The 16,356-nt window shown below is 37.9% G+C and overlaps 1 protein-coding gene across 2 annotated transcripts in view; it reads left to right on the top strand.

Moving 5' to 3' along the window:
• Positions 1-4,460: 4,460 nt before the first annotated feature.
• plekhm3 (pleckstrin homology domain containing, family M, member 3) overlaps positions 4,461-16,356 on the top strand; it is a 61,209-nt gene continuing 49,313 nt past the window's right edge. The window contains exons 1-2 of one of the 2 annotated variants that reach the window (XM_047370580.1): positions 4,461-4,498; positions 9,885-10,864. In XM_047370580.1, the coding sequence (XP_047226536.1) occupies positions 10,234-10,864 (631 nt within the window). In that variant the 5' untranslated portion in view covers positions 4,461-4,498; positions 9,885-10,233. Of the gene's footprint in view, positions 4,499-8,516; positions 9,671-9,884; positions 10,865-16,356 lie in introns of those variants that run through there. The other variant, XM_047370579.1, reaches the window with a different exon arrangement.

Raw genomic sequence — 16,356 nt, 5'->3', positions numbered from 1 at the left:
GGGTCACGTACCATATGTGGCTGTGAACAAGTGTTAATTAGGTGAACCAAGGGCTAAAATGGTGGTAAAGATGATAAGCCCTGTGATAGACTAACACCAAAATTGTGCATTAACATGAAGAGAAAGAAAAGTGATACATGGTTTTCAAAAGCATTTGTGAAAGTCATTGTCTCACTATTAACTCTCAGCTGGATTTACATCTGGACTTTGACAGGGCCATTCTAACACATAAATATTCTTTAATCTAAACCTTTAAATTGTAGCTCTTGCCATATGTTTTAAGGTAAATCTGAATTGCCATCTGAGGTATTTTGAAAATTGTCTTGAATTTAGCTCCATCAAGCTTCTGATCAACGCTGAGCAACTTGTTAAAGAAAACCATCCAACAGGATAAAACTTGAAGCAGGTTCTGTGGATGATGCGGTCCTTGCCAGGGCTGTCAGTTGTGGTGCTTCGTTGTGTCATGATGGGCTTTTGTGCCATACTCCTTCCATTTTCAGATGATAGATTAAACAGAGCTCTGTGAGTTGTTCAAAGCTAGGATATTATTATAAAACATACTCCTGCTGTAAACTTCTGAACAACATTGTCCTTGACCTCTCCGCTGTGTTCCTTGATCTTCACAATTTGTTCACTAACGTTCTCTAACAAACCTCTGAGGCCTTCATAGTACAGTTGCTTTCATAATAAGATTTAAAAACCCACACTGGACTCTTTTAACTAACTATAGGACTTCTGGGGGGTAATTAGTCACAATGAATTTCATATAGGGGAATGAAAATAAAGGAAGATGAATACAAAAGCAAACATTTCAGATTTTGTTGAAAAAATACAAAGAATAATGTATTTTCCTTCCACTTCAATGTTATGAACTACTTTGTCATAAATGTAAGCCTCAAAATTTTTGTTTTTCTTTAAGCAGCATGAAGCAGCTCTCTTTCTCCAGCATTAACACCTCTATAGCGTAGGCCTCAGTTGTGCAGCTTATTAAGCTGCTCACTTTAGATAAAGATCACACTGTAACTGGAGACTGGTTGCATGATAGACAAGCAGATCATTTACATATAAAACATCAGTCTAGGTGTCTCACATAAACTTCTGTTTCATATCAGTGAAAGGCAAACATTTACCAAACACACAAATATATATGCGTTTCCATGGGGACCAAGCGGCCACTCTGCTTTTCAATTGCCTGTGAGTGAGTTGATGTAGACGTCCATTGTGTGTGTTTGGGGGGTCAGGGAGCTGGCTTGAGGAGGGTTAGAGGGGAGCAGCATTGAACTCACAGCAGACAGATGAAAGCACTGCATATCCTTAAATCTAATCATAATTTAGTCCTCAGCAGCAGAAGATGGTTTGATCAAAATAAAGATGGAAACAGGCAAGACTGAGGACAGAGAGAGACCCAAGTGCACTAGTCAAGGGACAGGGCATGTGAGATCGCTCTCAGATGGGGAATGATAGATCAGAGACGGTCTAAATCCTAAAGCTGATGCTTATTTGTTGCATCAGTCTTGATTTCCAGACGCAGGCACTTACCCTAAAAGGATTTCTAAAGCTCAGACAGAGCAGTACTCTACAGATGTCTGGACATTCTTTCAGACGATGTAAAATTATGACAGATGACACGACAAAAGCTGAATGGAAAATGCTAGCCAAAAACTGTTTCAAAGCTTTCAACAATTTACAAAGCTGTTTTTGTGTTCAATGAACGCAGATAATGATGTGCTCATAAAGGGCTTGTTTGAAACAAGGTTTGTTTGTTTGATTGTTTTAGTTTCAATCAGTTGCTTTTAACAGAATAAAATGGATATTTAAAATCTTTAAAAGGAACCCAATGTTTGAGATTGTATTGCTGACACTTGTAGTTGTTTTTTGTGGAACATTTGAAGCTTTTTTATTGCCACACCAGTAAAACATAAGAATGGGTTCATAATGCAGTAAAATGACTATATTAACCAGAACAAAAGACACCAGAGCAGTGTTTTTTTAGGATACACGAAACATTTGAGCATGTCCAACTCACAGAGTCTTCAAATATTTTTAACATTAAGAGGTACTCAATGGGCGCCTTACATTGTTTCAGCCCTTGGGAGAACTCTGGATGAGAATTATGTGTTTTACCACGTTCGACAGATACTTTGGGTGGCAGGTCAGCTTCAAGCAGACCATTAGCAGAATCCCATTCTTCACCTCTGCTGTGTCCTCCTTTCTTCTGCCCTTTTTTCATTTTGGTCAGATTTGTCAGTGCAGATGTATTTCGTGACCTTTCTTTGTGAGACAAAGTAAATGTACAACATCCTGCTGCTATCCTTGGTATTGATCATGCTTTTTAGAGATTTTCATCCCATTTCATGGTAATGATGATAATGGAAATGCACTGTGTTTCAGAATTGGTTTGATGCAAAACACATCAGAGCACGGTTCTTGAAAAATCTAAAAGGTTCATAAGATTTTGGAAAACATCTTTGATCCTTGCTCATAAAATGAAGAATGGAAACAGACAAAAGTGCCATGGTGTGATATGTTTTCAACTTATTTTATTTCAACAGGGAAAATGCCATCAAAGACTTAAACTAGAATAATTTAAAATCAAAATTGGTGTAAACAATAAAACTATATAAACTACAAGGTGAATGAGACAATAGTGATGATGTTGGCTGCTTTCTCTTATTTCAGGTGGACATTTTGCACTTACTATTTATTAATTTTTATGTCATTTTAAGTAGTTTTCTTTCCTCAAACACTTGCTTTATTTTGTCTTTGACTGAATTTACCAAAAAACCAAATAATATGATTGTCTGTTCTCTAATCTATCGTGCGTATTAAAGCAAAAAATATTAAAGGTGCAGTCAAAATATGTCATATCAAGTTACCTTGTTTTGAGAAGGAAAAATCACTATATTTACCTTAAGTTCATACTTGCAAAATATTCTTATCCCTGGAACATTTTCACACCATAATCAAACATTTCAGTGCATTCATTATGATTTTATTAGCTAGACCAACACAAACTACTGGAAATTTTGAAGCTGAAGGAAAAAGATACAAGTTCCAAACACTCACAAACATAATCTGTAAATGGTGGTGAGCTAATGCATTCAGCCCTCTTTACTGATACCTCAACATACAATACAGTGCAGCCGACTATTTTCAGAGGTCACCTATCTGCCAAGGAGGTAATGTTTTCAGTTGCGAAAAAGGTTACAGACGAATTCTTATGAATATTTTACCAGAGGTGTGCCTTAGCCCATGGAAGAATCCATAAAATTTTGGTGGTGATCCTGATCACAATCCAGATGCAGCATTTTAAAAAAAAGATTCTTCACCATTCCGGGATAGGGCCATTTGTTTTTATTTTTTTTGCATCTACCTCCTCAAAAACAAAGCACAAATGCTTGACAAAAATTAAGGTAAAACATCATATGTTCTATGGAATGGCAAAAGTTCTTGATGATCGCAGCAGAATTCCATATCTGGTGATGTGGTGAACAAGAATGTGGAAAATGTATCGGGCCCATAGAAGATTTCGCAGTGTAAGGTTCCAAAAAAAGCTAGAGATGAACAGCTAACACAAATTGTATCTTAAGCTCTACTGGTTTGGTGAGCTGCTAACAGATTGTTACATTTGATTTAATAGTCATATAAATGAGAGAGTTGTATGTTCTCACAGTTAAAGAAATCCAATATCATAAAAACGCTGGAAGGCATAGAAAATTGCGCTGCAGAGGAGTAGCTCATTTTTCCAAGTATGAACCTTATGAAGTTTGTTAGAGGACATTAGTGAACAAATAGCATTGTGAAGACCAAGATACTAAGCAGGTCAGGGAGAAAGTTGTGAAAAAAATAGAAGCAGGGTTAGGTTAAAAAACAAGCTTTCCCAAGGTTTAAATATTTGCATAGCACCTTCCAATCCATTTTTCATTCAGAGGCCCACATGAACTTGAGTTTGAGTTTGAGGAGTAAGTATTGGTATATTGAAATGAAATGACTTGAATAAAATAAATTAAACTCACTACTTAATAGTCATGACTGACATAAAATGACTGCATATTTAAAAAAAAAAAAAATCACGTTTTAAATAAAAGGTCCGGTAAACAATAAACTAAATATATTTGATATATATTGAAATACATTGGATTAAGATGTTTTTTCCCCTCTTAATCTGTCAAAGGTTTAATAGGGATTAATTTAGTGTCCCATTATTTTTCCAGGTAAAAGAAGGTGTAAATAAGTAATTTACAGAGTTTTTATTTTTAAAACGTTAGTTTACACCGGTGCATTTGCACAACTTGCATACGTTGAATACCTGTGATCACAAAGTCGGATTTTAGTTATAGCCTTTTTCTGTGCATCTGACTTTTTTTAATTTCCGTGGACGATAAGTGATTATGCAGACGTTAGGGACGTTATGTGGAACCCCATTCTCCAGCCTGAGTTGCACACCGGGGACTTTCAGGCTGACGGACTGGAATGACATAATGGTAAACAGAGTAAGGTGAGTCTGATTTATCTTTACCGGTTGGAGCATGGCGGCAGTTTCCCTACCAGGAACTGCAGTATCGGTTCAGCAAAACACTGTGGTTGTATTGAGAGTTGGTGGAATATTATCTGTGATGCTGAAGTCACATTGATCCATGATGGAGAGCGGCTAACGTTAGCTGTTAGCGCACATTAGCAAACGATAAACAGGCCTAGTTCGGCCAGGTTCGCTTGTCAAATATGAGATTATTTAATTTACTTATTTTGCTTACGAGTGGTAGCTGTAGAAACACCGGTCTAAGGTACATTGTAAATTACTAAAACTGTACAGAAAGCCGACTGTGGCTTCAATTCGTCCTATACAAAGATGTTGAGTCTTAATGGAACCGGAGGCAAACACTAGAGTAGGACTAGTTGGTTGAAGCTGCTGATTATAGGTCTCTGACGGCCACTGGCATCATTACAGTGATGGAGAGTCCTTCTCCAAAGATTTCCTTCAACAAAACCAGTGCTTTTGAATTCTGGTGTTTTAGTAATTGGGTTCAGTTTGACATGAATTTATCGCTTAACATCTGAAGAACTATTCCCCACTATTTTTAGTGGGGAAAGTAAAAATAAATCACAGTATGTGTGAATGTTCTCAGATAACACCATGTCTATTTACACACGTCACCTGTTATTGTTAGATAGTAAATCTATGATCTGCAGCCTCAGAAGAATAAAAAATTAGTTTTAAAATGCAAGATCCGCACGATCAGACGTTTAAAAAAATACACCTAATATATATTAAATTTTTCTTAGAACATGTAAACAATTTGTAAAGATATTCATTATAAATAGAAGAGAGTGTGCATCTGACATGTATTTGCAATGTTTTTACATATAAACATTTTTTTTTGCAAATATATGAATTAAATTAGACTTTATTCTGATCAAACATTATTTGAAAAAAACCCCACAAACAGATAACCTAGTAAATGTTTAGTGAAAGTGTAATATAGTGTGATTAAAGATATATAATCATTGCAAATTAATATTACATTAATAATATTAATATTACTTAAGTGCTGTTGAGAATGCAGTATTTGTTGCGTCATGAATTCCAGCTCTGCATGTCAGTAATCTGTTCTGCCTGTTGGATGGAGTCTGACTGCAGTAGATGACCTCACTTGACACATATGATGAGGTCCAGGATGCTAAATTCACAGAGCATGCTAGAAGCATCTTTATGACAACGCACAACATAAATAAAAATAATTTAGCAATCTCATGCATTTCTAATGGTGGGTAGCCCTAGTTCTGTTGAGTCCAGAATTTGTTGGGGCGTTTTATTGGACTAATATAAATTAGCAGGTTGATCCCCTCAGACTGGCCCCTGGGAAAACCTAACCGATTGTAAGATGCTGTGTAGAAAGTACCCTCCAAAATTTGCTGTGTGTGGTTTCCATCACAATTAAGGATGTCGGCTGAGGATACACAGATATGTGTAATAACCTTTCTTCCCATTAGGATTAATACATTGAATGTATTTTCAATATTTATTGTGGAATGAAAAGCAGAATCCAGCCAATGTAATCTGCGGAAATCTTCACCGAATCCGACTTAGCGCCCTTCAACAGCAAGCTGGGAGAGGTCAGTGGGGAGTCTGTTTGAACTCATTCAGATATTTCTGTCTGGATTTGTAATGCTGCTGTGTAACGTTTGGATAACTTAGGAATGTACTCCATGAATTGAATTTCGATTTAATTTATGAGTGAAAAGTCTGGACAACTAGGATGCAGTGGACCAATAAGGACTTCTGTTTAGCTGACTGAAAACACTAACGTGACGGATCCACCAGTTTTAAATTGTGTGTATGGTTGGATTTTACTTATCTTGTCAATTTACAAAAATAAAAACAGTGTCAATATTACAGTGAAGATACAAAATATTTCTAAGCATAATGAGAAAATATGGATGTACACTGACTTACAATGCTAAAGTTGGCAACTTATTTGTAGCTTCCTAACAGGACTGAATTAAATGACTATTTTAAAGTTTTTAAAGAATGGAGACTGCATTTCACCATCTCTAGTTTAAATTTTAAATACTTTGGTCAACCCTGAACTTGATGGTAACTGAACAAATATTCATTAAAATAGTTTGTGATTTGGGAAACCTTGATTTTATTTGTGAAAACAAAACAAAATAAATAAATTGAGACATGCATGCTATATAGATGGTGCTAACTGTCATGTGAAAGAATTAAAACACCCTTTGACAGACAGTTTTCTTTAGTAGATTTAGACAATACTGAGGCATTCAAGTGATACAATCAAAGACTTTCAATTTAAGAAAAAAAAGCTTTATTTAAACTGTAATTTACAAAAGTGCAACCTCAGGTGAGAACACACCCACATGCACTCACACTTGGCTAAATATTTGGCTAAAATCACACACAGACATATCAAATCAGGCTCTCTGGTGTCTGCAGGCTAAAAGTGAAGGACATTCAAAGCAACTGCTGAAAGGTTTGGTCGTACAAGATGGTTCACCCTGAAAGTAGACCACATGATGGTAAAAGAAGTCTCAAAAACACTGGATCTACAGCAGGTTCTTACAACTGTTGGTATGAAAGTTCATGCATCCACAATCAGAAATGGACTGCACATCTTTAACTTTCATTGGAGGCATGTACGGAGGAAACATTTGATCTCTAAATGGTAAATGGCCTGCACTTGTATAGCACCTTATCAAGTCCCCAGAGAACCCAAAGCCCTTTACACTACAATCAGTCATCCACACATTTACACACGGACAGTAGTCAGGTACATTGTAGCCACAGCTGCCCTGGGGCACACTGATAGAAGTGAGGCTGCCATACAGTCTGTGCCACTGAGCCCCCTGACCACCATCAGCAGGTAAGGCAGGTGACATTTGCCAGAGAGAATGTAGACAAAAACCTGGAGTTGTGAAAAAAATTTCTATTGACAGATTGATCTAAACTTGAATATTTTGGAAACAAGAACAGAGGACATGTTTTGCATGAACCAAATTCAGAAAAATAACCTCATACCAAATGTAAAGCATAGAGATTGTGGATTGCACAGCTTTGGATTTCTGAAACCTTCACTTGTGGAAAAAAAAGATTCTTAATTTTCTCCAAAATGTTGTTAAAATTGTGTCTCGTTCTCGTGAACCGCACATCATGTATTGTCTTGTGAGCTTGATGCTTGTCCGCAGATCCCTGGTATGTGGCCGTAGCACATTGAAACCATGCTGGTTAAATGCTGTCCTTTCATTTCCTTACACTACTCCAACCATTGGTGACAAATGTGATTTGTTAATAATTTCCGGTCAGTTGACGATGGTGTGGATACTGACAGCACCGCATATGTCATCAGAAAGTAGTCACTGAGAAATTTAACATGGAAAAAGCAAAAACTCACCTAGTTGTTGTCTCTAAACATTTGATTGGTTAAAATAGCTAAGTAGGGAGGGGCTCGGAGTAGAGCCGCTGCTCCTCCACATTGAGAGGAGCCAGTTGTGGTGTCTCAGGCATCTATACCGGATGTCTCCTGGACGCCTTCCTCGGGAGGTGTTCCAGGCACGTCCCACCGGGAGGAGGCCCAGGGGACGGCCCAGGACACGCTGGAGGGACTATGTCTCTCGGCTGGCCTGGGAACGCCTTGGGTTCCCCCCGGAGGAGCTGGAGGAGGTGTCTGGGGAGAGGGACGTCTGGGCGTCTCTGCTGAATCTGCTGCCCCCGCGACCCGGTCCCGGAAAAGTGGAAGACGACGAGTACGAGAAAATAGCTAAGTAGTCCCTGGAAACAATCAGTTAATTTAGTATGTGATGCACTTGTAATATTTATATGAACAGAAATAATATTTTACAGCTACACTGTTGCAGTGAGTTGATTGGATGATCGATATGGTTTCTTGTGATTTATCTATAGCTCTGGAGGACTTTCAATGAGTAACTCATGACAATGAACTCAGAGCTGAGTCTGTAGGCACGTGATGTCATTCACAATATGATGGGTGTATGTGGTTAATGTTAATTAATACAAACCGGACAATACTAATCATTTGCTAAAAAAGAAAAGAAGTGATTAAGCTACAAATCATCTGAATTCAGCCAATTCAAATAAAAGAATAATTTCGATTTGTATTATTTTACAATCATTTTATCCTCTACAACCACAATTACACTGCTTCCAAATGCTTTTTAAGAATTCAAACGCAGGGGTGTCAAAAGTATGGCCCAGGACCATTTGTGTCCCTCTGAATGATTTTGTACAGCCCCTGCCCGCAGTTCAAGAATGGTACACATTTAATCATTTAGGGTAGGATTTTATTGAGAAATTAAGATCTTCACAGATTGGAAAATGTTAGGTACAGCACAAAGTTTTTGTCTTTTAATAAACAAGTTTTTTTTGGCTTTCATTCAAATTTTATACTAAATAGGGCAATAAACATTCAGTGACTTCTGATCAGAAGGAAGCTTCATTGCACCTGTTCATTAAACATGGCTAAGAACATCACGCATATTATAGGAATGATTGACTCATGTCCAGTTCTTTTTTTCTAAGCATACACTAAAAATCTTTTCTGGAGCGTAGTAAAAAAATAATCAACCCCCCAAAATTTGGGAAAGTATGCCTTTCTTTTGAAAACATATGTGACTCTTTTAAATCTAAAATGATTTGAAGATCGAGAACGTTACACTACTTTGGCTGTTACATTAAAACATTGCATGTTTAGTTTATTGTTGAGAGGATAATAATATATATATAATAAGAAACATCTGAATAATTAAGGCTTCAAATTTCTAAATAACCAAATTTAAAGTATTACTTCATCCTCAAAACCCCATTACAGAGTCCCTTTATGTAGTTTTAACCAATTATCTTGAACGATTGCATATTTGAACCACTACCAGTGCATTCTAGTGATGTAATGTTCATTAAATAATTAATTTATATAGGAGGAGAAAAATCAATAGGAACACTGTATATAAACAGTGTATGGAAGGAGGAGGATGAGAAAGGATGAGCACGTCGGCCAGACGAATGGAAACCCCACCCAGGCCTGATTCCTCGCTGCTCAGTTCTCTGATAAGCAGCTGAGGAGGAAGTCAAGCATTATTTCACTGGGACATACAAGACAGGATGATCAACTTTATTCAGCTAATCAAGATACTGTTGGTATGTTTGAAGTTAAATCTTCTTTATTTCTTACCTGATGTTTGGCTTAACAAAGTCTCGGTTTAAATGAGCAACATCAACTTAAACACAAGTGCTTTTCTTTCTTTTAGAAAACGAATCACAGTTTTCTTATTGCCAATGGTGTTTCTGTTCTTGGTGTTTGCTCTGCACATCTCGTTTTAACTTCCTCTTTCTCTTTTCTCTTTTGTTACAGCAAAGACCCAGACAGCCTCTGTCAGTTGACCTCATAACCACCTAGAGCAGTGATTTCAGTGTCAGGACAGTGGATTTCTGAATCTGAAAACTTTATTTTCTTTTTTTAAAGGACATCAATCCTCCTAGGCTTTGGCATTATTTTACAGAAGCTCCATGTTCACTGAAGAAAAAAGCAGAGTTTTAGAGCTGTAAAAGGGACATTGTAAGACTTTAAAAGTGGAAGACGCCTTCAGTTGCAGGGCAGGGATAGAGTTTAAACCAAAATTTGAGAAATTTTCAGACATCCTGAATATAGTTCTCTTCATACCTGGTTTGCATGCCCAGAATACTCACATATGTCCATGTAAATGTTAGTTTTGCTTAGTGGTCATGATCGCCAGGCTTTTGTACCTGCTCTGGAAGACTGTCTTGTTATAAGATTTGTTACTCAAGGAGAAGCCCATCCTTTCACAGCCATGGAGGGTCTTGAGCAACTTGATGTAGTGGGTGATATTAGCCCAGCTCTGGAGGCAACAGAGGACTTCATCCACTGCATGGATAGGATCCAGGGTCAAGGCCCAAGCCTCGCTCAAACAAGCAACCGCCAGCCTGCAAGGCAGCCTAAGCAGCTGCAGGATGTGTCCAGTGCTGCTCTGGGGAAGCTGAGCTCCAGCGGTGTGTGGAATATTTTGGCTAGAGAGCAGCCAGAGGTGGGGCCCCTTGGCCTGGCCTGGGCTGACAACTTCAGCGTGCTGGGTCTGGGGATAGGTTTGAGGCACGGCAAGAGAAGCCGAGCCCGCTCCACCAATGACCTGTTGGCCCATATACAGGAGTGCACCAACAACACTGGAAACTCCTCTTCTAAGTCAGTTTTTAAAAAAGGACACAATCGGTCCAGGTCAGATGTCAACTACCGACCGTCTGCATACACAGACAATGGACTGCCCAGAGTGGACTGCAACATGTTGAAGAACGTGATTCTCAACCAGCAGCAGGACGGTGAGTGCATATAGAAGATGTCTTTCATTTAATGATATTTATAAAGTAAAAAAATAAATCCCAAAATTACTTGACGGTGATTCCTACTTTAGAGATCATGGAGTGTTTAGCTCCAACTCTTAATATTTATGATTACATTTTTAAAATGGTATACTAGATTTGTTCTGTGTTTTTTTTTGGTTGCTTAAAATGAGATTGGCAGTGTATGAAATACTTGTTCTCTCCACTGTATCTTTCAGTTAACCACTTCCAGCCCCTGGTTTTGAAACCAGAGTATTTATCAGACGTTGTACAATTATATTTTATAATATATACACTGTCCTTTTCATGATAACTGACGTATTTACCAGATTATGTGTATTTCAATTCAGTTTATTTATATAGTGCCAACTCACAACAGATGTTGTCTCAAGGTACTTCACAGAAGTCAGGTACATGCATTCCAATTAATAACTAACAATTGAACAGTGCAGTCAGATTCAGTTATTTATTCAAATTGGATAAAAAGTTTTTCTGTCTAAGGAAACCCAGCAGATTGCATCCAGTCAATGACTTGCAGCATTCACTCCTCCCGGATGAGCATGTAGAGACAGTGGACAGTCACTGGCGTTGACTTTGAAGCAATCCCTCATACTGAGCATGCATGTAGCGACAGTGGAGAGGAAAAACTCCCTTTTAACAGGAAGAAACCTCCAGCAGAACCAGGCTCAGTGTGAGCGGCCATCTGCCACGACCGACTGGGGGTTTGAGAGAACAGAGCAGAGACACAATGTGTCCTGTATTATATTATTATATGTATGTGTCCTGTATTATATTTTTTCTGTTCAAAACTTCATTTATTGATTTGTTGTTTATAAGACATGTATTCACAAATTGAGGGAAATGTTTTAAAGAGACACAATCTAAAGCTTTTTCTTTAAAACATTTTAGCCTATATTAAGCATGATTTTGGCTCCTTTATTGGAAAATGGAAATTTTTTGGTTCACTGTTGGGGTTTTGTGTAAATTATTTCTGGTTTCACAATGACTTAAAGAAAAAACGTCAGTTTTGCAACCTACTAAGTTCTGTTGATCACACTTGGTGTTTGAAAAGTGATTCAGGAAAAACAATTTTTTTTTTTTTTCTCCATTCATAACATCTTTGGGTTTTTTTTCAGGTTTTTTGTCAATACGAAGGATAGTTTTCAGCATTATTTACAGCTGCGAAAACACACACAGCAGAATTATCTGCAAATAAGCCGCTGCTGTGTTTTTGTTTTTGACCGACTCCATAGCAACTTTTCTTTTAGCACTCTTCACTAGCAGGCTGGCAGCTAACACCCCTACCTGCACGTAAATCTACTACGAAACCTTTATCCTAATGCGGTGGTACATATCTAAGGGCTTATATCGCATTTGGACAGCGTGCATGAGGATTGCAATACAGAGCTCCGCACCGTGAAAAAATCCCCTTAAAGGTGTCAAGTTGTGAGCCATTCCCATTTGATTCTGTAATTGCAGGAAAGCACACAGAGCCAGTGATCTCAGAGGAATACCCTATATAATGTTAAAGCACAGAATAATCTGTAATGGGGGTTTTTTGGTTGCGTTTTTTTTTCTGGAGCTATGATGTGAAAGGGGTTTCTTGTTTGCTGAAGAGCTGCGCTCATTTCTTGAATAAGTCCCGCTGCTGTTTGGGTGTTAAGAGACTTTGTTCTCCTGACATCTGAATGAATAAACTGCTGCCTCAATTTTATAAATAGCACCATGTTCACATTGGCCCATGCTTTGCAAGCTGGACAGGGATGTTGGAACAGAAATGCATCCAAAAGTTGCAAGACAATGGCGCACTGGACCTTTGTTTTCCCCTAACCTGTGTTTCCAGGAGAAGAACCTGGCAGCAATGTAGCTACCATGCAAGCTTGCAATAAGAAACCAAAATAAAGCATGTGTCCATGACAAAAAAAAAATATCACCACATTGAATCACTATTTTCCTCAAAAATTGTGAAAGCTAATACACCAAGAATACCCACATTCCAGTATAACTTTGATGAGTGCATCTGGTACACTTGGCTAATCCAGAGTAAATAAAAGGAGCTTTGATAATCTTCATGGGGAAGAAAGCAGGAATGCCATATCTAGGGGCACTTTCACCAACTCAGTCCCTGATGTATTTTGTTGTACTGGAGCTTCTATGATTGTTCGCACCAGAAGATGCTTCCAGGATTCTACACAGTCTGGAAATGTTTAGATTTTGATTTAAGGATCTCTACAGGTCTGGATAACATGAAAAGATAGATTAATTATATGTTTAATTAATTAATTAAAATAATTGATTATATTTTCCATCTGTCCATATTTGTGGCTTCCATATTTAAACCTACTGCTGTAGTATTATCTATATGGGCCAACAAGGACTGGGAGCTCTGGTAAAATATCACATTTTGACATAAAAGTAGTTTAGGAACCTTGTGCTTGCCATAGTAAGATACAGAGCGAGGTCTGTAAGACAGCCTGTTGCAATAAACAGACACAAAACAGATTTAAGTTGCTCTGGGTTTGACACCTGCTGTTTTTTCAAAGTAAACTGTTAACTATTGTATTCCTCACCCAACACATGAACTTGTGACCTGGCAGACGTTTGAGGTAATCATTGTTTCTTAATCCATTTGTCTGTGCTGTTACAGTTTACCCCTGGTTTAATTTTTCTTATTTAAGTAAATCACCCCCTTGGCATAGCATTTACCTAATTGGACATTTATGGTGCAAATTGTTGCTTTGACTCTTTGAAGGTGATGTCATGCCCTCTGTTGACCAAATTATTGAACCTGAAGTATTCTTGATTCTCACCAGAAGGCTGGCCCTTACCTGCGAGAGGCATCCTCACCACCTCCTCCTCCACTCTGATCGGCAGTCCATTCAGTGAATGCTTTTGAGAGGCTTATGGAGGACAGAAGTCCCCCACTATTTGTACTGCAGATTGAGGCGTGTGCTGTACTTAGGTTGAAGCATCCCCAGAGAAAGCAATAATGATAGAAGATGATGATAACTTAAAATGACACAGCTGTGGCTTGACCGTCCATATTCAGACTGAGAGCCCAACACACACACACACACACACACACACACACACACACACACACACACACGTAGAGAGCCCATTTGTTTGTGTGTTTTGACTATCCGAAGACCTGAGGAGATCCGCAGGGATCGTGGGGGATAATAGCCCGTAATCCTGTCAGCAAATGGACTCAAATGAGGCGAGAGAAGAGGCAATCCAATTACGTGGCCGCTGATACTGGCAGGATTATTTAGTATTAGCATATGTGTGAAAAGGTATCAGGCTGTTTAGGCTGGCGAGATGTGCACTGAAAGAGGAGAAGTAGGAAAAAGATGGTAATAAGCAGAAGGCAAAATGATTTAGCTGTGCCTTGGTGTGCCTCTTTATTCACATAAATAACAAAAAGGGGGCTTGTTTGGTTTTCCATTAGTGATTGTTGGGGATGTTTAGCAGTAAATAGAAATGATTAACACAATTTTATGTAAACAATATGCACACTGTATATGTATTTGGACAAAGTCAATGTAAAGTTTATTTTGGGTTCCTTTGGGCTTGATTACAGAAGATATTTGTTGGTTCTTAAAATTTGGCCTTGTTTTCTCAATATATTTTAAAAACAAACCTGTTATAACTTAGTTTGTGTAGTGAGCTCATTTACGGCATGTTATGTAATTGAAACCTATCCATAGTGAGACCGAGGGAAGAAGTCACACACTGATATTGCCGTAACAATTCCAATTCGCTACATTGTGCATCTTCACTATTTCATATCTGCCTTTCGTTTTAATGATGTAGGAGGCATTTGACACAGTAGCATATCCAATTTGATCACCAGCTAAGCCACGGTACGGTAGATTTTTTTGACATGAAATTCCCCGGTATGGGTGCCACAGCTCTCATTGGCCATGTATACTGCACGTTTTCCACTGCTACAGAATAACAGCAACTGTTACTCATATCGTAGCAATGTCCCAGTAATATTATTGCATCTCGTGCTAGACTATCCAGGTGCTTTACTCACCTTAGCATGCTGGATGCTTAAAAATTAAAGTGAAACATTATATGTCTGAATCATTCAGCTAATAATTATCTGAAAACTTGTGTGTGCTTATATAGCAATAAAATGCAATTTCCAGATGGCCAGTCGATCTTCTATTATCGAAAAAAATCCGTAATGTACCAAGTCTTGAAGGCAGCGGAACACTGGATTTTACACCCTTAATCCCAGTATCCACACATTATTCAGCTTAAGTTTAGTATCAACAATAAAACACATACTTCAGAGACACAGCAGGAGTTCAAAATCCCCTTTATTTCACCATATTTAGACGCATGTAACGTGTTTTTGCATACATACCAAGAAAAGCAGCAATGTGACTATCGTAACACTGGTGTCTCCACTAAATATCTGCTTTTATGAAAAATTTGTTCTGTTTCTTTCTTGTTATCAATCTACATAGGCATGCAAAGAGTTGAGTGACACGAAGGGACTATTATTTGGACAACAGATTGATATATGAACGTGTTCCAGCAAGGAAAACTGTGTCAAATTGAAAGTTAGCCAGTTTTATAAATTAGAGGTCTGCAGCATGATTGAGTGAAACACTAGGAAGTTATTTAGTGGTATTGAGTGTGAAGTATCAGTTAGGACTGAAAGCTGGTGCATATATATGTTGGACTATTAGTGTGTGATGTGAAAATCCAGCAGATAAATGCGGAGGCTAATTTAATAAAGCAGTTTTACTCTCCACAATTCCTAATTCTCATCTGGACTCTCCCAAGCATAAAGTCTGCCAATCAGTTAGGCCCGATTCCAGTTAAACCTATTTGCATATTTATTTATCCCTTTAGCAAAAGCTTTGTTAACATGCATAGTCCGTGATCTTGAGTGACTCCGTGTCTGCTACTGGTTTGATAAGATTGATGAGAGTCTGCACTCCCCACACTTAAGTTAACCAGAGCTTTCCATTTTACCGTTTTCTAGATGAGTGATCCAGTGCATTAAAGAAAAAAATATGCATTTTTGTCCATTTGGTCTATGTATTGCAGCAAAATTAGGTTGTCGGACTGGTTTATAAATTGATTAGAAGTGATTGCTGATATTTTAATTAAAGCTCTCCACCCAGTAAGAACAGCTTTTCAAGTGAAAAAAACACTGGTTTTAACACTTTAATAATCTTTTAAAGATACATTTGAAAAGCTAGAGATGTTTTTGGAAGGCGGTATAGAGTATATATAGTTATTGTGAGATTTAGTTTAGTGTATCTACATGTTGAACGATAGAAATTTAAACTAGTTATCAAGGTTAAGATTAGTGATTTACTTTTACAAAGCCGTTCGATACTACTTTAAAATTCATAAAACCAATGCTACCTGTATGGTTGACAGCTCAGCAGCTCTAAAATGCCGTAACAAAGCATTTTATCAGTATTTCATGCTTCTGCATTAGC

The sequence above is a fragment of the Girardinichthys multiradiatus genome, chromosome 7 (genome assembly GCF_021462225.1).
Source record: "Girardinichthys multiradiatus isolate DD_20200921_A chromosome 7, DD_fGirMul_XY1, whole genome shotgun sequence".
Lineage (NCBI taxonomy): Eukaryota > Metazoa > Chordata > Actinopteri > Cyprinodontiformes > Goodeidae > Girardinichthys > Girardinichthys multiradiatus.
This window is presented reverse-complemented; position numbering and strand designations above follow the sequence as displayed.